At 45.3% G+C, this 24029-nt stretch overlaps 1 protein-coding gene across 2 annotated transcripts; it reads left to right on the plus strand.

Moving 5' to 3' along the window:
• Nucleotides 1-10383: 10383 nt before the first annotated feature.
• On the plus strand, nt 10384-23883 carry ak3 (adenylate kinase 3). Of its 2 annotated transcripts, none has more exons than XM_007912332.2 (5): nt 10384-10614; nt 18995-19114; nt 21093-21265; nt 22403-22521; nt 22955-23883. In XM_007912332.2, the coding sequence occupies exons 1-5, from the start codon at nt 10467-10469 to the stop codon at nt 23052-23054; spliced, it is 660 nt and encodes a 219-aa protein (XP_007910523.1). In that variant the 5' UTR covers nt 10384-10466; the 3' UTR covers nt 23055-23883. The 2 variants fall into 2 exon arrangements, with proteins under 2 accessions (XP_007910523.1, XP_042196866.1); XM_042340932.1 differs by having other exon boundaries at nt 10413-10614; nt 22932-23047.
• Nucleotides 23884-24029: the final 146 nt, after the last annotated feature.

The raw sequence follows: 24029 nt of genomic DNA on the forward strand, positions 1-24029 counted from the left end.
CTCGCTGGTCTCCCTCAATCCACCATCCTCAAAAGCTACAATGTGCCTAAAGGCTCCACCAAAATCTGCACACCCATCAACCATAACAACAATGACAACTTGCATTTATGTAGTGCCCTTCACACCGGATGGTGTCTTGGAGCACTTAAATCACCCCAGCTTTGGTCTCCAAGCAGAACAATTTCAAGATCCTCATCCTTATGTCTTAGCACTTCCCTATCTCTCTGATCTCCTCTGAATCCCCCTCTGCTTAGCTAACGAGGGTTTGCTGTAAAACACCCAGCAATCTCAATGTTACTATCAATGGAGCCTTCAGATTCTACCCCTCACCCATGGAACTCCCTCCCTCTAACCCTCCATCTCACTCCATCTCTTTGTCTTTAAATCGTACCTTAATGGCTCCCAATCACCGAATGGATCAATTTCAAGATCCTCTCACTCATTTTCAAATCCCTTTATGCCCTTGGACCTCCCTACCTATCCAACCTCTTCGACAGCATCAATGGCCCTCTCCCTCTCCACTCTCTCCTGCTGGGTATCTTTCCTGTCTTTGCAATCACTCCAAAATTGTATCCTACATGAAGGGTGCTGTACTTCGTCACTTCCCGGCTGGACTATTTCAATGTTCTCCTTGCTGGTCTCCCCAGCTCCACCATACAAAAAATACAACTAAATCAAAACTCTGCACCCAGATACACACCGGCACAAAGCTCTGTACCCCCATCACACCAGTCCACTGGCTCCCAATCACCGAATGGATCAATTTCAAGATCCTCTCACTCATTTTCAAATCCCTTTATGCCCTTGGACCTCCCTACCTATCCAACCTGCTTCCCCTCACTCTACCACCCGCTGCCTCTGCTCGGTTAGCTCTGGCCTCCTATTTGTCCCTCGTGCCCTCCGTTCCACCATCAGTGGCCATGCCTTCAGCCTCTATGCCCCGAAACTCTGGAACGCTCTCCCTCAATCCCTCCGGCCTGCCCACTCCCTCCCCACTTTCAAATCCTGCCTAAAGACCTTTCTTTTTGATCGCACTTACGGTTCACTCCTACCCCTCCCTCTCCCCCAGCTCGGGGTCAGACTCCGTTACTGTGAAGCGTTCTGGGACGCTACCCTACCTGAACGGGCTATATAAATCCAAGCTGTTGTTGCCATAAAATTGAAAATTGTTGTTACTTTTGTTCTCCCTTGTGTATGGAAGCAAAGCAAGAGTTTCCTGAATGACTTTTTTTTTAAAAAAGTGAAATGCAAAATATTTGCTCGCTGTGTGGTTTTAAATGCAAGTTTAAAGTCCGTTCTGAATGAACAAAACCCATCTAGTTTTTGGCTGAGTTAAATTCATGGAACAGCCATTCTAAAACTTCCACTGAAAATCTGCCACATTGGCACCAGCTGCTCACATGTACTGCAGCATTGCCTAGATCTTTTGCAATGTATTTACCAGGCCAGAATGTCCCTTTGAAACCCTGGCAACAGCACCAGAAAGTGTCTACATGGATCCTGAAACCAAGCAAGTTTCAGCAGTGTCATTATGCATTGGTTAACTGTGCACAATGGAAATATTTCTGCAAACCAACTGGTTACTTACCAATGCAAGTGTATGTGTTGTTAAGCAGAGATAGCTGCATGTTGATATTTTTCGAGAACTTGCTTTTGCATTGGAAATATCTGGTCAGATAAGTACAAGGTCTCCACAAAGCCCTGCTATGATAATAATATATAATAATCCATGCATTTGATATAGGCATCTTATCACATCATTAAGATGTCTCATAGCGCTTCACAGAATATACCATAAAGTGAATTGACTGCATACATTGTGGGTGAAACGCCCTGCTTGTCGGCTTCCCAACTCCTCCCTCCACAGGCTGCAGATAATCCAGAACTCTACAGCCCGTGTCCTCTCCTGCACCAAACTCCGTGACCCCATCTCCCCCATTCTCGACCAACTCCATTGGCTCCCTATCCTTCAGAGGATCCAGTTCAAGATCCTGGTCCTCACCTACAAAGCCTTCCATGGCCTCGCCCCACCCTACCTCTGCGACTTCCTAACCCCCTATCAACCCATTGGGGGGAGAGCCTTCAGCCACTCTGCCCCCAACCTCTGGAATTCCATTCCCCAATCACTCCGCCTCACCCCCTCCTTAGTCTCCTTCAAATCCTGCCTCAAGAATCTCTTCTTCGACCATGCCATCGGCCAACCCCTTCCCCTCCTCTCTCTTCTCCCCCCCTGACCCCAGCTCGGGTCTGAAATGCTGTACTCTGTCCAGTGCTTTGGGACGTCCTCCTGACGAGAAAGGCGCTATACAAATGTAATCTTGTTGTTGTTGTGAAACTCAGCAGCCAATTGCGCACAGTATTGTCCTACAAACAGTCGTGGATTGAGTGACCAAATTATTATTATAATTTATTTTTGAAGAGATTATTATTTTGTGGGGGAAGTACGGGAACATTTCCTGCATTTTGGGCTCCAAAACTCAGTCCTCACTCAGGGATTTTAAAACAAAATAGATTTTTTTTCTAGTCATTGAATTTACAAATGGATGGGGAGGAATATCAATTCAAAAATAAAATTTAAAGTAAAAACCAATAATGTTAACGTATCACAAGCTGACACCTACTTTTTAAAATAACTCAAAACAGACTGAAAACGGATATTGTCTTTTTTCCTATTTATTTGGCACTTCTGTTAACTGACAGAGTTAGCAGAAGTGGTCACAAGCCCATGTGTACCTCTTCAAGGAATGATGCACATTGCTTCATTAGAGATAGAAGCTCAAGTGTTTTCTTGTTCCTTTGATTGCAAATGCAATGAGACTGGCTTTACATAACTTGAACAGGAAATGATGGCAGAGGCACTATATGGAATTGGGAAGTATCTAATGACCTCTAGTGGAACAATCAGTTATTGGTAAAAAGGAGTTCAGCAGACTGTGGGAAAGATGAATTGTGGGAGATTGTGACAAGTCAAAATCTGGGGAAAGATTCAACCTAACCTTGAATGGTGGACTGAAGTTACAATAATTATAATATTAACCCTTGCATTTGATTTAGCGCCTTATCACGTCGTTGAGATGCCTCAAAGCGCTTCTCAAAATATACTGTAAAGTATATGTGTATTGACTGTATATTTCATGGGTGAAGTACTGACAAATTTCCTTCCTTTGGGGCTCCACAACTCAGTCTCACTCAGAGATTTTAAAACAAAATAGATTTTTTTTTNCTCCCTCTGATTTTCTCTCACTTTTTTAATTTACTTTTGTTTTGGAGGAATTATTACCGTCCCGGAAAAGCGATCCACCAATCGTACTAACAAGCAAGTTCCTACTTACTGCTAGGTAAATAGAGGCATGTGTGTGGAGTAAGGAAACTTGCCCTTGGTTTTGCCCTGCCTGGAAATCAAACCCAGGTTCTCTCACTTGTGAGGCAAGTTCTCCAACCACTAATGATGATGGAGACTTGGTACCAGTTGTTCTCAAGTACTTCAAATCACAATTCCCCATGTCCATGTTTCAGCCTAGAAATTGAGCATTGGGAAGCTTTATGACGATTCAAAACACACAGGCAATCCACTTTACAGTATATTCTGCAAAAAAGTGCTTTTGAGCCATCTCGACGAATCAATAACTCCAGGATAGCAGGGGAGAATTTTTATAAAAAATCCTTTGTACCACACAGGGTGTTGTAAGGTGTTTGTGGTCTTGCGTAAATAGATACGGTACATATGTTCAGATGCGTTACTTTATTTACCAACTTTCCATTGTGTCAGCCTGGCCCTAATTATAGAACAGAAGTTAATTCCACTGTAAAAAGGTGCGCAACAATTTACAGCAGCTTCTCTGCACTAAAAGTAGGAGAAGTGAAACTTAGGGCAAAAAAAAACAGACACCTGTTGAGCTCTGCTTATCAATGAACTCTAGCCCCTACAAAGCCTGGCCATTTGACTGTTTGTGGGACACTGATGTGCGCATTTGACTGCCGCGTTTCACCCACAAAATACCTGTAAAGTCAATTCACTTTACAGTATATTCTATGAAGCTCCATCAGACTCTCAAAGACATGAAAAGGTGCTATATCAAATGCAAGGATTATTATGATTATTAATATGATTTCTGTTGCCAATATTAGCTCACTAAGATAACTTACTGCAACTTTAGCTGCACATCGATTAAAGGTATATATAGAGGTAAATATGTATATACATTATGATACATACAAAAACATCAAAGGAAATATAAATAGGATAGCATACAAAAGTAACTAGAATTTACAGTTATAGTGTCTTTCACATTCATGCCTCGAAACCCTTTACAGAGATGATACTGGACACCGAGGAAGGAAGAGGAAAGTGACCATAGGCACTGTCGGAGAGATAGACCTCTAGATAAGCAAATGTTTCTTTTCACTTTTTGGACCAAGGTTCAAACCTCTGCAATTTTGCTCTGTATCTGACCATGCTGTCTATACCTGAGCTGGGTGTGCATGACATTGGATAACAAAGAAACTGTTATATTACAAGGCACCCATATCACACGGCACTGACATTCATTGCATTGTTGGGAAGTTCTGTCTTTCAGACGAGATGTCCCGTTCTGCCCTGTCTGCTTGTGGAGTCCTGTAGCTCAGTGGTTTCAGCAACCACCTTGCAAGCAAAAGACCTGGGTTTGATTCCCAGCAGGGTAAATTGTTGGGCAAGTTTCCTTATTCCACACGCCTCTGTTTACCTAGTAGTACGTAGGAACCCAGTTGGTGGATCACTTTTCTGGGGAGATAATAATTCCTTCAAAAAGAAAACAACAAAGGTCCTTCAATCATGACTGTTTGTGGGACATTGCTGTGCGCAATTGGCTGCTGCGTTTCGGCCTCCCCTCATCCTCGCTTTCAACGCCATCCATGGCCTTGCCCCCTCCTACCTCTCTGACCTGCTGACTCCCTACCAACCTGCCCGCTCCCTCCGTTCAGTGGGCTCCGGCCTACTCCATGTCTCCCGCCCGACCCGCCCTACCATCGGTGGTCGGGCTTTCAGCCTCTCTGCCCCCACACACTGGAACTCCAACCCACGGTCCCTTCGCCTCGCTTCCTCCCTTGCCTCCTTCAAGGCCGGTCTCAAGACCCTTCTCTTCGATCGTGCCTTTGGTCGCCTTCCCACCTCTCTGCCTTCCCTCCTCCCTAAACCACCCCTCCTCCATGCTCGGGCCCCAACACCTGACTGTTCAGCGCTTTGGGACGTCGTCCCGATGTGAAAGGCGCTCTATAAATGTCATTTTGTTGTTGTTATTGTACCATTGGTATTTAAGCACCCCAGTCCTTTTCATTTTTGACAGCTGATCTCCTCTCACAAATGTTGCAGTTTCCTGCCCACTCTATTCTAGGTCTACATTCTACTGTCTAAAGAAACTATTGGGTCTCTGAAGAAGTTGTCGTGTCAGCAATAAGGAAAGGCAGCCCCAAACTAATAATAGAAGCCTGTTAGTCACAACAAGGTTCGCCAACAGAGAGTGGGATTGGCAGGCTTTACAAGTGGATTAGGTCTAAACAATGATTCCCACCCAGCAAATGGAATGGGGAAAAGGGAGAGATAGGAGAGAATTCCCCAGCTGGAGTCCTGTAGCTCAGTGGTTAGAGCACTCACCTCGCAAGTGAGAGACCTGGGTTTGATTCCCGGGCAGGGCGAAATGTTGGGCATGTTTCCTTACTCCACACACCTCTGTTTACCTTGCAGTAAATAAGGGGTAATAATCCCTCCAAAAAATAATTAAAAATAACTAATAATAATAAATTGGTCACTCAATCCACGACTGTTTGTGGGGCACTGCTGTGCACAATAGGCTGCTGCGTTTTGCCCACAAAACATACGGTCAATGTACTTTACAGTATATTCTGTGAAGCTCTTTGAGATGTCTCAAAGACGTGGTAAGGCGCCTTATCAAATGCATTGATTATTATTATTGAGAGGAGTTTATTATCAGAAAGCTAAACAGCCCCAAAACATTACAAATGTCATTTGCATTTCATATTTCTTAATACTTCATGAAAACATCATTCAATTTGTGAATTCAAGTGCTTGAATTGGTTTTTGCTTTCAAAATAATTTTGAACATTCAATACATAAACATTATGCGCAACATGCAAAAGCAAGTGTAAAGTACAAGTGCAACCATGTGTAAAACAAATTTGTAAAGCATGTGTAAAACACAAATGTAAAGGACTTCTAAAAGCCCACAGAATACACACAGACACACCAGTTTACAACATACTCTGAAAAGCATTTTGGAAAGATGTCTTGCCAACTTGGTAAGGTGCAATATCAAATACTGTACTATTAATATATTATTATAAGAGGGAACTCCAATACATTCATTATGTCATTCACAACCAATGACAATTTCATTACTTATCTAAGAAACAACTGGTTGTTAAACAGGTAATTCCTTTGTGTTTACACATGTGTAAGGGCAATTTTTTTTAGAAAAACGAATTTCACCAATAAATACCCATTTTGCTGGGTGAAAATTGATTGCTAAAAAAAACTGACCTGAATTTCATTTTTCAAAAACAATGAAACATGATTCAATTCATTTAACTCAAAAGTGCAAACATCACCTCAATTGATACTACTGACACACTACAACTGAGAAGAATGGCAGCAAAACATGTCCCAACTATTGGTCTGCAATTTACACACTTAAAATGCAGTTCTTGTGTTGACTGACCACCATATATTGGCCAGAAATGCTCACACAACCCTTCAATTCACCTTAAAGTATATTCTTTGAGGTGCTTTGAGTCGTCTCCACGACGTGATAAGGTGCTATATCAAATGCAAGGGTTATTATTATTATTATTATATTTAAGACGTATCTTCTTGGGTGGCAGCCAGGTGACTGCATTAAACCAAGAAATTGATGATGTTTAACCAGCATGTCTGGCTGTTTAGTGAGGCTCAGAGGTGTTGACACATGAGTTGTGTTTATGGAAACCTCAATATAATATTTACTTCTTTTTGTGTGTATGGTGTAGAGAGGATACAACACACAGGAATATCTGTACCCACATATACAGAGGGTGCTTGTGAGAGTGTCGATCATGGGCTATCAGTGGAACTGCACTTGTCCCTCATCCACATCAGTGGGACTACACGTGCCTGGTTCGAATCCTACTTAACCGACTGGCATCACTTTGTCCCTGCTAGCAGCTGTTCCTCTCGCCCCCGTCCGGTCACCTGTGTCCAATCTTCAGCCCCCTTTCCCTTATTTGTATGTTCCTTCTTGACATGTTTGCAGATGACGCCCAAATTTACTTCTCTTCCAGTTGTGACTCCAGGTCGCTTATGACCCGCCAGCTTGTTTGTCAGACTTCAAGGCGCAATCTTCCTGCAGCTGAATGTGGCTTCTGTCAAAGTCTTCTCTCCTTGTGGCTCTCGGGTCTGACCTCCTCAACCTCTACAGCCTACCCATAAGACTTACCGAACCTTGCCGGAACCCAGGCATGTCAGACACGATTGTCCTTCCTACCCCACACCAGTGACTAGAAATGCTTTCCTGCACCTCCATCACATTGCCCACCTCTGATCATACCTTAACCCCAAGGCAGGTGAAGCCCTCATCCGAACTTTTGTCACCTCCCACCTCGATTATTCCAACGCCCTCTTCGACAATCTCCCCACTCCACCACCCACTACCACTTGGCTGGCTCCGGCCACTTTCTTGTGCCTCGTCCTTTCTACTTCATCATTGGCAGTCGTGCTTTCAGCCACTATACGCCTTCCCCCTTTTCAGATCACACCTGAAGACCTACGGTCACCTCCTCCCCCCACCCCACCCCCCCCCCACCCCACTCCCCCCCCCCACTCCCCCCACCCCACTCCCCCCAGCTCGGTGTCAGGTTCCACCACTGTCAAGTGCTCCGAAACACTCCCCTGCATGAAGGGAGTGAGATAAATGCAACTTGTTGTTGACAGTGTTGTGTGTGTGTGTGTGTGTTGGGGTCGGTGTGGAGGATACAACAGTGAGTATTATGCACAGATTGACACGCAGAGGGCGCTGCTGAGGTGATGTGTGTGTTGGGTGGAAGCTAATGGAGAGTGCAGCTGCAGCAACACTCACACTCACTCACACATAGAGGGCGCTTGTGAGGCATTGCTGTGTGTGTGGGGGGGGGGGGGCAGCCGGTGTGTGGGGGGGGGGGGGGCAGCCGTGTGTGTGGGGGGGGGGGCAGCCGCGTGTGTGTGTGGGGGGGGGGCAGCCGTGTGTGGGGGGGGGGGGGGGCAGCCGTGTGTGTGTGTGGGGGGGGGGGGGGCAGCCGTGTGTGTGTGGGGGGGGGGGGGGGCAGCCGTGTGTGTGTGTGTGTGGGGGGGGGGGGGGCAGCCGTGTGTGTGGGGGGGGGGGGGGGCAGCCGTGTGTGTGGGGGGGGGGGGGGGGCAGCCGGTGTGTGTGTGTGGGGGGGGGGGGGCAGCCGTGTGTGTGTGTGGGGGGGGGGGGGCAGCCGTGTGTGTGGGGGGGGGGGGGCAGCCGCGTGTGTGTGTGTGTGGGGGGGGGGGGGGGCAGCCGTGTGTGTGTGTGTGTGTGGGGGGGGGGGCAGCCGTGTGTGTGGGGGGGGGGGGGCAGCCGTGTGTGTGGGGGGGGGGGGGCAGCCGTGTGTGTGTGTGTGGGGGGGGGGGGGGGCAGCCGTGTGTGTGGGGGGGGGGGGGGGGCAGCCGTGTGTGTGGGGGGGGGGGGGGGGGGCAGCCGTGTGTGTGGGGGGGGGGGGGGCAGCCGTGTGTGGGGGGGGGGGGGGGGGGGCAGCCGTGTGTGTGGGGGGGGGGGGGGGGGGGCAGCCGTGTGTGTGGGGGGGGGGGGGGCAGCCGTGTGTGGGGGGGGGGCAGCCGTGTGTGTGGGGGGGGGGGGGGGGGGCAGCCGTGTGTGGGGGGGGGGGGGGGGGCAGCCGTGTGTGGGGGGGGGGGGGGGGCAGCCGTGTGTGGGGGGGGGGCAGCCGTGTGTGTGGGGGGGGGGGGGGGGGGGCAGCCGTGTGTGGGGGGGGGGGGCAGCCGTGTGTGTGGGGGGGGGGGGGGGCAGCCGTGTGTGTGTGTGTGTGGGGGGGGGGGGGGGCAGCCGTGTGTGGGGGGGGGGGGGGGGCAGCCGTGTGTGTGGGGGGGGGGGGGGGGGGCAGCCGCACAGAGCGGAGCAATAGCAGCGATTGGCTACAGACCCACAGACAGAGGGCGGTGGGAGGGCGAGAGGTGCATCATCAGCCACGAGCCGCAGATACACACCCACTGGGGGGGGGGGGGGGGGCAGTGACAGCTCAGCTCAGCCACAGCATCGCCCGGTGACGGGGGGGCGGAGGGGATCAGACAGTGGGACTCTGTGCTTTGTTTGCAGTGAGAGACAGAGAGAGAGTCACAGAGAATCTCAGTGTCTGAGTATATCTGAGTCTTGTGTTTGTGTGTGAGTCTGTCTGTGGGGGTCTCTGTGCTGTGGGGGAGCGGTCTCTGTGCTGTGGGGGAGCGGTCTCTGTGCTGTGGGGGAGCGGTCTCTGTGCTGTGGGGGAGCGGTCTCTGTGCTGTGGGGGAGCGGTCTCTGTGCTGTGGGGGGTCTCTGGTCTGTGTGCTCTGTGCTGTGGGGGGTCTCTGTGCTGTGGGGGGTCTCTGTGCTGTGGGGGGTCTCTGTGCTGTGGGGGGTCTCTGTGCTGTGGGGGGTCTCTGTGCTGTGGGGGGTCTCTGTGCTGTGGGGGGTCTCTGTGCTGTGGGGGGTCTCTGGTCTGTGTGGGGTCTCTGGTCTGTGTGCTCTGTGCTGTGGGGGGTCTCTGTGCTGTGGGGGGTCTCTGGTCTGTGGGGGGGTCTCTGTGCTGTGGGGGGTCTCTGGTCTGTGTGGGGGTCTCTGGTCTGTGTGCTCTGTGCTGTGGGGTCTCTGGTCTGTGTTCTCTGTGCTGTGGGGGGTCTCTGTGCTGTGGGGGTCTCTGTGCTGTGGGGGGGTCTCTGTGCTGTGGGGGGTCTGGTCTGTGTGGGGGTCTCTGGTCTGTGTGCTCTGTGCTGTGGGGGTCTCTGGTCTGTGTTCTCTGTGCTGTGGGGGGTCTCTGTGCTGTGGGGGTCTCTGTGCTGTGGGGGTCTCTGTGCTGTGGGGGTCTCTGTGCTGTGGGGGTCTCTGTGCTGTGGGGGGGTCTCTGTGCTGTGGGGGGTCTGGTCTGTGTGGGGGTCTCTGGTCTGTGTGCTCTGTGCTGTGGGGGGTCTCTGGTCTGTGAGGGGTCTCTGGTCTGTGTGCTCTGTGCTGTGAGGGAGCGGTCTCTGTGCTGTGGGGGGTCTCTGGTCTGTGTGGGGGTCTCTGGTCTGTGTGCTCTGCTGTGGGGGGGTCTCTGTGCTGTGGGGGGTCTCTGGTCTGTGTGGGGGTCTCTGGTCTGTGTGGGGGTCTCTGGTCTGTGTGCTCTGTGCTGTGGGGGGTCTCTGGTCTGTGGGGGGTCTCTGGTCTGTGTGCTCTGTGCTGTGAGGGGGTATGAGGGCTGGGGTGCTGTTCAGGGCCATCCTGATGGGGCCGCCCGGCTCAGGCAAAGGCACCGTCTCTGGCCGCATCGTCAGCAGCTTTGGGCTCAAGCACGTGTCCAGCGGAGACCTGCTGCGTGTCAACATCAACAGGCAAACAGGTACCACCTGGGGAGGTGCACACACATACATACACACCCACACAGCACACACACAGCACATACACACAGCACACACACGCACATACATATACACACACCCACACAGCACATGCACATACACACACACACACACCCACACATACACACGCACCCTTTTATTATTATTAGTCCAAACACCCATATTAAAACCACTCAAAATAGACTTCAGTAATACGGGGTAAGGATAAGCTTTGCGTATAGATTTTATCTACTGAAGTGTAGTATTTCAGGCCACGTTTCAAGAGCCATGTTTTCTCATATAGCTGGCAATTGCTCACAGGCCCCAGTGTCTGTTAACCATTCAACCCTGAGGTTTTTTTGGAGACCGTATGTCTCACTCTGTAGAAGGAAACAGCAGGTCCCGCCTGTTTCCTTCTACAGAGTGAGACATACAATTTCAAAATTGGCTCCTTGAAAAATAATGCTAGAAATTTGGGAAGTGGGAAAGCTGTGTGAAAATGTGCATGGAAACTTTACATTTTATTGCCATTGTGTCTTGAGTCTTTGCTCAGTTGTGTGTTTTTAAACAGCACAACAACAATTTGCATTTATATTGTGCCCTTCACACGAGGTAGTGTCCCGGAGTGTTTGTGTGAGGTATGAGTTTAAAATAAATAATAATAATCCTTGCATTTGATATAGCGCTTTTCACGTCTTCCAGACTTCTCAAAGCGCTTCACAGAATATACTGTAAAGTGAACTGACTGTATATATCTGGTGGGCGAAAAAAGCCCACAATCTTGTGTTGATATGCCTGTTAGCAATGCTATCTTGGATGTGAACTTTAAACTTCACTATATTTTACATTCACTTGTTTTTTGTAAAAAAGACAATAATACAGTGATTAGGCTCACGTTTCACAGTCAAGTGAACACAATACAATGTTACACTGTGAACAATGAATAAAAGGGCAATAATTCCAAAGTGGGAGAACAGTGCTTAGGAATGAAGCTTCCAGTGTCGGCCAATAAAAAGCTTATTGTAAATCTAAAGTGAGGGCCAGTGTCCTGAATCCTTTTTAAGAATCGTTTCTTTTTTCTTTCTTTGTGGAGTCCTGTAGCTCAGTGGTTAGAGCGCTTGCTTCGCAAATGAGAGGATCTGGATTCGATTCCCAGCAGAGCAAAACATTAGGCAATTTTTCTCACTCCACACGCCTCTGTTTATCTAGCAGTAAGTAACTGGTTGTTAGTCGATTGGAGGATCGCATTTCCAGGGGTAATAATCCCTTAAAAAAAATAATAATTTGGTCACTCAGTCCATGGCTGTTTGTCGGACACTGCTGTGTGCAATTGTGATGAGTCAGAATAAACCAATCCATTTTAATTAGAACTGCTATACCAGCAATTATGCCTGTAGTGGTGAAATTTTTCTTATGTGTGGAATATTCTATATTGGGCTGGCATAGACAAGGGGACAAAGTCTCTTTTCCCTGGTTAGATTTACAGCAACCATGACTTGTATTTATGTAGCACTGAATGCTTCACACAGGATAACATCAAAAAGATCCTGTTTTCTCAGAGTCAGTTCATTTCATTACACTTGAGATTCCCCAGCAGTTAACTGGATGCTATGTTTTGTTTTTGGGTCAGGATGAAACATTGGGCAGGTTTCCTTGCTCCAAACGTGTCTCTGTTTACCTAGTTGTAAGTAGGAACCCGGTTGTTAGTCGATTGGTAGATCACCTTTCCGTGAGTAATAATCCCTTAAAAAAAATTTAGTCACTCAATCCACGACTATTTGTTGGACAATCCATTATTGCTGTGTGCAATTGGCTCCTGCATTTTGCCCACAAAATATACAGTCCATTCACTTTACAGTGTATCATGTCAAGAGCTTTGAGACGTCTTGAAGACGTGTTAAGGCGCTATATCAAATGCAGGGATTATTATTATTTATTAGTACAGCAGTTAGACCAATGAGGAAGGGTGGGGGTGACAAGGGTAGCTTCCTTTCCCATTTTATTGGAACAACGTTTCGCCATGCCCAGGAATCGAACCCAGGTCCTCTCACTTGTGAGACGAGTGCTCTAACCACTCAGCTACCGAACTCCACAGACTGATGACAGATCAATCAGCCTGTTATAATAATAATAATCCTTGCAATTGATATAGCGCCTTATCAAGTTGTTGAGATGTCTCAAAGCGCTTCACAGAACATATTGTAAAGTGGATTGACTGTATTTTGTGGGCGAAACGCAGCAGCCAATTGCGCAAAGTGATGTGGTGAATGATACAGAGGATCTGAGGAGGCAAGAGAGAAGTGTGTGAGGGGAAAGGACATTCTTCACATTGTCAACATATTGCAGCTTGAAGCTCTTGATTTTTTAAAATGAAAAGTGTGCCCTCGCTTCAGAGAACTAGGTGGTGCAGTGGGTTGGAACGCTCGCTGCTCCTTCTCTGGACATGAGATAAAAGTTCAGCACAGCCGCAGGCAATACTTTTGGTTCTATCTGTTGTGCACGAGGGAGTCTTATCGAGGATCATTCTCTCCAGAAATATTCAGACTGCTGTGCTGCTTGTTGAGGAGGTGGCCAAATGAAATTACTGACCAGAGTGGGATTACAAAATATTTTATTTTTCTGGTACGCTTACAGAAATTATTATAATGATAATAAATCTTTCATTTGATATAGCGCCTTATCTTGTCTTCGAGATGTCTCAAAGCGCTTCAGAGATTATACTGTAAAGTGAATTGACTTTACATTTGTGGACGAAACTCACAGCCAATTGTGCACAGCAGTGTCCCACAAACAGTCGTGGATTGAAGTGATCAATTTATTATCACAGTATTGTTTTTTTTCTTGAGGGATTATTACCCCCGGAAAAGTGATCTGCCAATCGACTAACAACGGGGTTCCTAGATACTGCTAGATAAACATAGGCGTGTGGAGTAAGGAAACTTGCCCAACATTTCACCCTGCCGGGAATCGAACCCAGGTCTCTCACTTGCAAGGCAAGTGCTTTAACCACTCAGTTACAGGACTCCACATTGTCAATCATACTCAAATTACTTCAGCAAAAAGAATCACTCTAGCCATTTTTTTCAACTTTGACCCTTGAGTAAAAACATCAGTTTGCTGAATTGATTTCTTTTGTTTCTGTGTTATTGTGCTTCACCTTGTCAACAGGTGAAACATAATAATTATGTTCTGCCTGTTGCTGGTTAGAAACTGTTTTCACTCTCACTGATAAACTACTAATGTTCGGTCAAACATTTAAGGTTTATGCAAGTTGCACTAAATGGCTCTGGAGTGCTTGAGCTTTTTTCTTTCTTTGCAACACTACTGCATGAAGAAACAGAATAGGCTTTCTTTAAAGAACTGGAAAGTTTTCAGCAGGGCAACAACAACAACTTGCATTTCTATGGCACCCTTCACGCGGTGTAGTATCCTGGAGCCAAGAGGTTATTTAGGTTTTCTTGGTTTAAATTTATATTGCTTTGGAAATGTATTATCATGTAATGATAATAAAATTGGAGTGTACTTTGTACTTGGCTGCTGCGTTTCGTTCACAAAATATATAGTCAATTCAGAGAGGGGAATTGAGACAGTCTTCAGTGCTGTTTTACAGAAAGTGAAGATTATGCACATGTAACCTAATCTGGTTACAGCTGGATGTTGGTGTAAATTTGTGTCAAGCATCAGATTTACAGGAGCGCTGACCGACTGATGCAAAGACGGTCAGCTTTCAGCTGTGGAATTAACCGCCGTCACTTATTTTTAACTTTTGAAAGATTTACTGAAGTGCTTTGATCAAAAGAAATCTTGTTTAATTTCTGGTTGAGTGTTTTAAGAAGTCATGTTTGTTCCGGCCAACGTTGAAAGCCCATATTTTAATATCTTTTTCCGAAGCACTCTTGAGACGCTACTGCACGTGAATGGAGATGTGTAAATGCAAGTTTGCTGTTGTTGTTAAAGATCAAAACCCGTACTTTCCAATTAAAAGGGTGCTGTTTTTAAAAGCAATCTCGTCTGATTTATGTAATGAGTTCAGTTATGTCGGACAATTTTATCTAAAGCTAATTTTTNGCTACCAATGCTGTCTTGTGGGACTTGACAGAATCCACGTAACTGTAAGGGTAAGTAAGATAAGTGGTCCCTTATGTGATACCTCGCACCTGGTAACCTCTCCATAGCAGTGAATGTACCTATTCATTTATACTCACAAGTGTTTATGCACAAAAGTGTCAACAATGTAGCATTTGTTCTGTGTGTGATTACACTTTGGTGTAAATTAATCTCTCTCTCTCGCTCTCTCTCTAATAATAATAATCCTTGCATTTGATACAGCGCCTTATCACATCTTCGACATGTCTTTGTTCACGTGTGTGTTTTTAAACAGCGCAACAACAACTTGCATTTATATAGTGCCTTTCACGCAAGGTAGTGTCCTGGAGTGCTTGTGTGAGGTATGAGTTTAAAATAAATAATAATAACAATAATCCTTGCATTTGATATAGTGCCTTATCATGTCTTCCAGACGTTCCAAAACGCTTCACAGAATATACTGTAAAGTGAATAGACTGTATATTTGTGGGCGAAACACGGCAGCCAATTGCACGCAGCAGTGTCCCACAAACAGTCGTGGATTGGTGACCAAATTATTATTAATTAATTTTTTTTAAGGAATTACTACCCTGAAAAAAACCTAACAACTGTATTCCTACTCACTGCTAGGTAAACAGAGATGTGTGGAATAAGGAAACCTACCCAACGTTCACCTGGTATAATATATGCAGAGTGTTTATATACCCATATATATATATATATATATATACACACACATATAAAGCCACTGCACTTGGTTGAAATGACAATACTTGTGAAGGCTTTTTAACACATTTAAATGTAAATGCAACATGAATATATATCCCTCCCAAATTTATTACAGACTTGTATAAAACCTCTATGGACCCTAAGCTACAGTCGTGAGTGTTTGCTCTAGGTGTAAAACACATTGATGGTTCATTGAGGTTATCTAGTAAGTAGCTGAGCAATACATACCGGGTAGGTGGGGGTGAGGGGGGGTGAAGGTCACAGGATTGATACCTAGCCTGGTCTGTGCTGTGCACTGGCCTGATCTGTGCTATGCTGGTCGGTCTTTGCTGTGCTGATCTGTGCTTTGCTGTGCCAACAGTTGAGGCAGGCGAATGCCATTACTGGACTCAGTGCCCTGAAGGCAAAATCTGCCATAGTCCCTGCAGGACACATAAGAGTCCTGTAGCTCAGTGGTTAAAGCACCCGGGTTTGATTCCTGGCAGGGCAAAACGTTGGGCACGTTTCCTTACTCCACAGTTCTCTGTTTAGCTAGCAGTAAGTAGGAACCTGGTTGTTAGTCGATTGGCGGATTACTTTTCAGGGGGTAATAATTCTTTCAAAACAATAATAATAATAATAAATTAGTTACTTAAATCCACGACAGTTTGTGAGATACTGCTGTGGGCAATTGACTGCCATGTTTCGCCCACAGTCAATTCACTTGATAGTATATTCTGTAAAGCGCTTTGAGACGTCTCACAGACGTGATAAGGTCTATATCAAATGCAAGGATTATCATTATTGCTGCTTGTATCAAAAAGCTGTAAACCTCCAATGCCAATGAACATGCTAATTGCCTTTGTAAACTCATTCATGGCCACAGAATTGAAAGCCTGTTCTATTCCTTGGCTTGGCGGTATATTATTGTATTTGTAATCAGCTAAATATCTATCATTATTGATTTATTTATTTTGGGGACTGTCATAATATAATGTGTTCCTGGGGCTTCAACATATTTCAGTCCTGGATGAGAGTAAATTTCCTACAGTTGAATGTGAACAAGACTGAGGCCCTCCCGATTGGCTCACGCCAGCGCCTCCGCACCTCAGGCTCTGGCAGCATCAACCTCCATGGTTGCACACTTCAACTCACCAAGCCAGTCAGGAACCTCGGTGTCCTGTTCGACCCTCAACTGTCTTCTTCCCCACATCCAAGCCATGACCCGCTCTGCCTTCCCTCACCTCCGTAACATCACCCGACTCCACCACTACCTCACCCCTCAGGCCGCTGAAACTCTTGTTCATGCCTTCATCACCTCCAGGCTCGACTATGCAAATGCTCTGCTTGTCGGCCTTCCCAACTCCTCCCTCCACAGGCTGCAGATAATCCAGAACTCTGCAGCCCGTGTCCTCTCCCGCACCAAACTCCATGACCCCATCTCCCCCATTCTCGCCCGACTCCATTGGCTCCCTATCCTTCAGAGGATCCAGTTCAAGATCCTGGTCCTCACCTACAAAGCTCTCCATGGCCTCGCCCCACCCTATCTCTGTGACCTCCTAACCCCCTACCAACCCGCGCATTCCCTCCGCTCAGCCGGCTCCGGCCTCCTCCACGTCCCCCGACCCACTCGCCCCACCATTGGTAGGAGAGTGGCTACTCTACCCCCAACCTCTGGAATTCCATCTCCCAATCACTCTGCCTCACCCCCTCCTTAGCCTCCTTCAAGTCTCGCCTCAAGACCCTCTTTGACCATGCCATCGGCCACGCCCCTTCCCCTCCCCTCCCTTCTCCCCGCTGACCCCAGCTCGGGTCTGAAATGCGCCTTGGGACGTCCTCCCGACGTGAAAAGCGCTATACAAATGTAATCTTGCTATTGTTGTTCTCATATGCTTAAAGCTCCACTATAGACCTCAATTGGGATTAAATTAGTGATGGTACAAGACTGCAGACACTGGATGACGACAGGATTGGGTTTGGCTGCATTGTTCCTCGCAATTGAATAACCTGCTATAGCACTGCCTTTCAAGGTCTGTGTATGAATAATGGTCACACAGGTGGGGAACTGGAGGGCATTTATGGAATTGTACTACCCTTGAAGAAGAAAAGCACTCAAATGCCTTCCAGACAGGAGCCCCTCCCCTACCCAAATCGCGATCTTGCAGATTGTGGGTAGAGGAGAAGGGACAAAGAATTCAGTATACAGTATTTTACCCAGTGTGCTCAACATTTGAGTGTTTTGGCGGAAAAAAAAGCCAAACTGGGATTTGTACAAGAAATATTTAGTTTGTACTTTCCTACTGCATTAGACCCCTTAAGTTGTTGGGAGTGAACATTTAACAACACATATGTATAATTTTAGAGTTAAAAATATTTTTCACATGAGCAGCTTGTCAGTTGGTTTGTGATGGCATTTAGCAAGAGAACCTGGGATCATAGATCTTTTGGGCTTCTTTCCAGTCAGTTCAAATCTGTGTAGTATACTGTCTAAAGATCAGAGTTAACACTGTACATTGGAAATTCCTCCAAGGAACTGTTGGGTGGATGCCCAGCGCTTTGGGACGTCCTCCCAACATGAAAGGCGTTGTACAAATGTAATTTGGTATTGTATTAAATCACTTTGGGTTTGGATTGTGGCTCTGAGAAACATCTTCCAAGGAAAGCAGAGACACTGGTAATGCAGAAGAGCACTCCTGTTGTGATACTTCAAGCTCAGAAACTCATTGTTCCAGAACCGTGTGTGCAATGCAAATACCTCTTCGTCTGCTTGAATTTTTTCCTTCCAGATTTCCTTCACCACACTGACTGTATCCTTCCTGCTTATTTTGGTGTTTTTCACCAGACCATCATGTCTCAAAAACATCAGGACATCTTCTCCGGTGCCCACAAGTGAGAGATCTGGGTTTGATTCCCGGCAGGGCAAAACCTTGGGCAAGTTTCCTTACTCCACATTCCTGATAATAATCCCTCAAGAAAAAAATAATAATTTGGTCAATTCAATCCACGACTCTTTGTGGGACACTGCTGTGTGCAATTGGCTGCCGCGTTTCGCCCACAAAAATGCAGTCAATTCACTTTACAGTATATTCTGTCCTGCGCCTTGGGACGTCCTCCTGGACATGAAAGGCGCTATACAAATGTAATCTTGTTGTTGTTGCTTTCTCTCACATTTCCTGAAGACGTGACTCTTCCACAGTCTATCTCAGGTACTTTACTCAGTTGACCATTATTTACATGTATGTAAGCATTGACACAAAGATTGACGGATTATTCAACCACAGGGATAATTGCAGATGAGCCTGATCGTATCCTCACTTGACATTCAGACGTACACCATTGGGTCACTGGATACCAATTAGAAGTGAGAGCCTTGGCTTAGTTCCAAATTCTGTTGCATGGGATATGAGCCCTCAACCCTTGTAACCTGTATTTTCTAGTGCTGGGGACCTTGGGACGTCCTCCTGACGTGAAAGGCGCTATATAAATGTAATTTGTTGTTGCTGCACAGGAGAATGCATTGACTCACTAGATTACCGAGGTTGAATCTGAAAAAGCATGTTTTAATTCTATTTAATGCCATTTTCACAGAGGTTGGAATGGTAGCAAAGTCCTACATTGACAAGGGGAAGCTGGTTCCAGATGATGTGATTACTCGGCTTGTGTTATACGAACTGAACACACTAGAGGAGTACAGCTGGCTGCTGGATGGTAGGAACTGACATACTCTTTAACGAACTCCACTGTGTAACAAACTCCAGCATTTACTGAAAGTGTTTACGTTGCCTGTTATATAATGAAAAGATCGTATAATTGATCATGGTATTTTGCCATATTATGAAACTTCAGCCAGTGAACCAGAAGCCTTGGAGCTTGAGAGATCGAATGTTTGTGGCAAAAAACTCAGACATTATCACTTGGAAAAGGTGGGAGCATAATGATCTTTCCGAGAGAGAGTACATCGTTCCTAAGCCATATTATTACAGGATGCTATTTTGGGGGCCGAGGAATGTTTTCAAGACCTGGATTAATAAATCATGAAGCTCTTCCCTGCAGTGTTTGCACTACTCTTGGTAAAAATGCATACACGGGAACTCTACTTTTTCATTCATTTGAGCTCTGCTTGGATACAAATGAATAAGCTGGTTAGATAACTGGGGTGGAGGGGAAGTCTGGGGACTGTCGCTACCAGGGCTGCTTGTATTTTCTTTCTCCTGCTGTTAGCGGCTGTGTAGATGCTTCACACCAGGGAAAGATCTCTGCAACTGCACATTGTTTACCATGGTCTTTTTCTCAAGGTTTATATTCACGAGTAATTCATTTGAATTCCGCTTCTAATTTTTTTTGAAAGAGCTTGGTTTTAGTTTTGCATCAAGTGGTTTGGGTTGAGATATGACTGAGCCAGTAGCTGCTGAGTCAGTCACTTAAACAGTCATCAGAGAAGTCAAATTATTTTTTTACAAATGGAGTATGTAACACTTGTGGGTTATCATTGATTGGCACACAGGCCTCATTGAATAAACAATATATTTTAATCAGAAGACAGTAGGGTCATGTTCTGGAAGGATTAAATATAATAATAATCCTTGTATTTGATATAACGCCTTATCATGTCTTTGAGATGTCTCAAAGCGCTTCACAGAATATACGGTAAAGTGAATTGACTGTATATTTTGTGGGCAAAACGTGGCAGCCAATTGCACACAGTAGAAATGGGTTGAAGGTTTTTTTTCAAAACATCTCTTATAGTCAGTCCTGTCTGATCAAGCTAAACAAGGTATTTCACAATAAACCAGAGTGCTGAGAATGTGTTCTCAGGATGGACTTTGGTAAATTGTATGCAGACAATAACTATTCCAACTAACCTACAGTGCAACCTGTTGTCATACTATCCTTGTTTTGTTGCACTTATATAGCGCCCTCCACACAGGGTAGCATCTTACAGCGCTTAACAGTGGTGAAGCCTGAATCCGAGCTGCGGAGATGGCATGGTCAAAGAGGAAGGTTTTCAGGCAGGACTTGAAAAAGGGGAGAGAGGGGGCAAAGCAAAGGGATTGAGGAAGAGTGTCAGATAGGGAACAAATATCAGAAGTAACATTGCTCTTGTTCTCCAGCTCCTCTCTGCATTGTTGTCAGACTTGGGAGCAGACATGTCCTATTCTATAGTGGGGGCCATTGCAAGCACATCATGTCATCATCCCTAGTGCCCACATACAAATTTCCCATAGGTGGAGTTGCATAGAGTTCAGGATTTTCCCCTTCTTAAAATCATAATAATAATAATTCTTGCATTTGATACAGTGCTTTATCATGTTATTGAGACGCTTCAAAGCGCTTCACAGAATATACTATAACGTGAATTGTCTATATTTTATGGGTGAAATGAGGCAGCCAATTGCACACAGCAATTGCGCTCATTGGGTGCTTAATGCCAACTGTGCCGCTGTACTGCTCACCTGGCTAGAGACCTGCTACTTCACTGCAGACCAGATCAAATCTAGGACTTTACAGTTATTAATTGGATAAGCTCATTTAGCCTTGGGGCACGCAGCACAACTTTTTATTTATTTTTTAAGTAAAAAATATTTTGAATGCCAGGAAGGAAAGCTTATCAATCTGACAACAGCATTGTGAACAAGGTAAAGTGATATTTTGCTGAATTGTCCAGTTTCTTGTCATGATTTCAAAGGGTTTCCGAGGACTGTGCCACAGGCAGAGGCATTGAATAAACTTTACCAGCCAGACACGGTGATCAATTTGAATGTCCCCTTTGAGACCATCAAACAGCGACTGACATCTCGCTGGATTCACCAGGAGAGTGGAAGAGTCTACAATATCGACTTCAATCCTCCAAAAGTTCCAGTTGAGTATCCCCTGTTCACACTGAGTAGATATTCTTAACTCTGTAAACAAAAGACGTTTTGTATAAAAATATGCAAGCAACACGTTAAAACTCTTAATAGCTAGTTGGTCAGATTTTGTCTCGGTGAATGTGCTTGTTCTTTCTCTTACTTTAATACATTTGACTCTTTTCCTTCCATCGATATGCAGTTCCTCAGGCTCCAGTATGTCACCTCAGTGCCCAACCAGTTCTTCACTGGATAATTGACTGTGAGATGCATCTTGAGCCCAGTCCGGTTTCTCCCAATGATACAGTTGCCAACAGAGGCTCAAGATATCAATCAGGAACAGGAATTCTTGATCAACAGCCAGTGCAACAGCCAATATAACTGCATTTGTGTAGCAGGCTGTCTGGCTCTCTGTGAGCAGGCTGCTTCTGGACCTTATCTTTAAATATAAAAAAAAGAAAGCCACCTTTTGAGATGTGAGCAACGTCGCTTTCTGTGTGCTGCACACGTGCAAAGTAGGAAGTGATGTTGGCATCAAGTTAAAGCTGACTTCTAGGTCATCAGATTATGCTGACATTACTCTGTGTGTGTCTTCCTGTCGGCCTTCCCAACTCTTCCCTCCACAAGCTGCAGATCATCCAGAACTGTGCAGCTCATGCAGGCACCAGGGTCCATGACCCCATCACCCCCACCCTCATTCGACTCCACTGCCTCCCATCCCCCAGAGGATAGAGTTCAAAATGCTCGTCCTCGCCTTCAAGGTCCTCCACGGCCTTGACCCTCCTACCTCTGTGATCTACTCACCCCATGCCAACCTGTCCGCTTCCTCCACTCAGCAGGCTTTACGTCCCCCACCCGGCACGTCCCCCGGTCTTTCAGCCTCTCCACCTGTACCCTTTGGAACTCCATCCCACATTCCCTTCGGCTAGCTCGCTCCTTCAAGGCACATCTCAAGACCCTCCTCTTCGACAGAGCCTTCAGCCACCCTCCTACCCTTGATGCCCTCCACTGTCACAGCTCAGGTCTAAATCCGCTATACAAATGTAATGTTGTGTTGTATTTATGCTACCATGAAAGGTCCTATATAAATGTAAATTTGTATTATGTTATTAATTGTTTTATTATCTCTGAACTTTTTGTTTAATAAAAGGGGCTTGACAACATTACAGGGGAATCCCTGGTTCAACGAGATGATGACAAGCCAGAGACTGTGATTTTAAGGCTCCAAGCCTATGAAGAACTAACAAGCCCAGTTTTGGAATATTATCAGTAAGTTCTGGTGAAGGTTAATTCTGCGTAGATGCATCTTGGGAGTATTGCATCACCTATGTGGGAAACCTTTAGAGTAACATGTTTAAAATTGAGTGGACACTGAGCACAAAATGTGTTCTGAAGGGTTTATTTTGTGAGTTTTGTTAATAACCTAAACATGCATATAGTAATAATAATAAATTGGTCACTCAATCCATGACACTGTTTGTGGGACACTCCTGGGCGCAATTGGCTGCTGTGTTTTGCCCATAAAATATACAGTTGATTCACTTTACAGTCTACGCTGTGAAGTGCTTTGAGACTTCTCGAAGATGTGATAACACGCTATATCAAATGCAAGGATTATTATTATTATTGGGACACCAGATTACAAAAAGGGTCTGATTCCAATTCAACTTGAGAGATAGTTTTGCTGTGTTTCTTTCTGTAGAAATAAAGGTGTTTTAGAAATCTTCTCTGGCACAGAAACCAACATGATTTGGCCTCACGTACGAGATTTTCTCAGCAAGAAACTGCCCGCACTCAGTTAAATGGAGGAATCGAGCAATGGCTCAAGAAAATGAAGAACACCGCACATCTTACCTTCAAATGGCACAACTACCATTAGTGTTTTTAGACACCTTTTTATTGGTTTAGACTTTCAGGAAAACAAACACAAAGTATTGGGAATTTTTTTTAAAAATCGCATTTGATCTATAGGAAACCTGAGAAAAGTTTTGATTTTACTTGAAAACTGGTTCAAAGAACAAGTCGGATTGCACCCAGTTGAGTAGAGGCCTATTCCATCATTAAAGCATCTACTTCACATAATGCTTGACATTGTAATTACTTGCACAAACTCATAAATATTCCTATGGCATATCTTGTGACCTGCAATATGTTTCTGCATTTGAATTTGGCAGTTATAATTTTGTTAGCCTCAGGATTTCAATGCAGTCCTTGTGTATACTCTTGACAAGGAATTGAAGTAATTCCAGGAAACTGAAGGACAAGTTCATTTTTTAATTGCTAAAGGACTTGGCTCAATCTACCCTTCATTCCAGGTTCTGGTGTGGGATTATTGTTCCATCTTCTCTCTCTTTATCAACTCTTTATAGTGTGCAGATCTTACAAATTATACTTAGTGTGATCTGTATATATCATAAGGACCTTAATTTGTTAAATTGTCTTTTCAATCACATCTGAAAACACTACGATTGACTCCAATGTAATAATAGTTAATGCTGAGTAAAATTGTTTATGATAATTATGTGTAAAGATCATGATCACACTAGTAGCAATTTAACAGCAAAACTTTGCTTTTGTTACTCAAAGAGTACTCTGAATTAAACTTTTGTAGTTCAATTATTTTGAAAATTATATTGTGTAAATGCTTTATTTAATGATCAATATTTGTTCAAATACTTAATTTTGTCAACCCAACTGGAGAATAGTTCCAGCATGGTTCCACGTTTGTTACAAAGATTGTCTACAAAGTGCGCAATCACTAAACTTCACAATAAAAA

This window comes from Callorhinchus milii, unplaced genomic scaffold (genome assembly GCF_018977255.1).
Source record: "Callorhinchus milii isolate IMCB2004 unplaced genomic scaffold, IMCB_Cmil_1.0 Scaffold1, whole genome shotgun sequence".
Lineage (NCBI taxonomy): Eukaryota > Metazoa > Chordata > Chondrichthyes > Chimaeriformes > Callorhinchidae > Callorhinchus > Callorhinchus milii.

What these genes read in the sequence shown, in the direction of transcription:
- ak3 (XM_007912332.2), top strand. Translation starts at nt 10,467, where the DNA reads ATGAGGGCTGGGGTGCTGTTCAGGGCCATCCTGATGGGGCCGCCCGGC. An exon ending in GTACAGCTGGCTGCTGGATG is followed by an intron (nt 19,115 to 21,092) that starts GTAGGAACTGAC and finishes ATGATTTCAAAG; the next exon opens with GGTTTCCGAGGACTGTGCCA. An exon ending in TCAATCCTCCAAAAGTTCCA is followed by an intron (nt 21,266 to 22,402) that starts GTTGAGTATCCC and finishes GTTTAATAAAAG; the next exon opens with GGGCTTGACAACATTACAGG.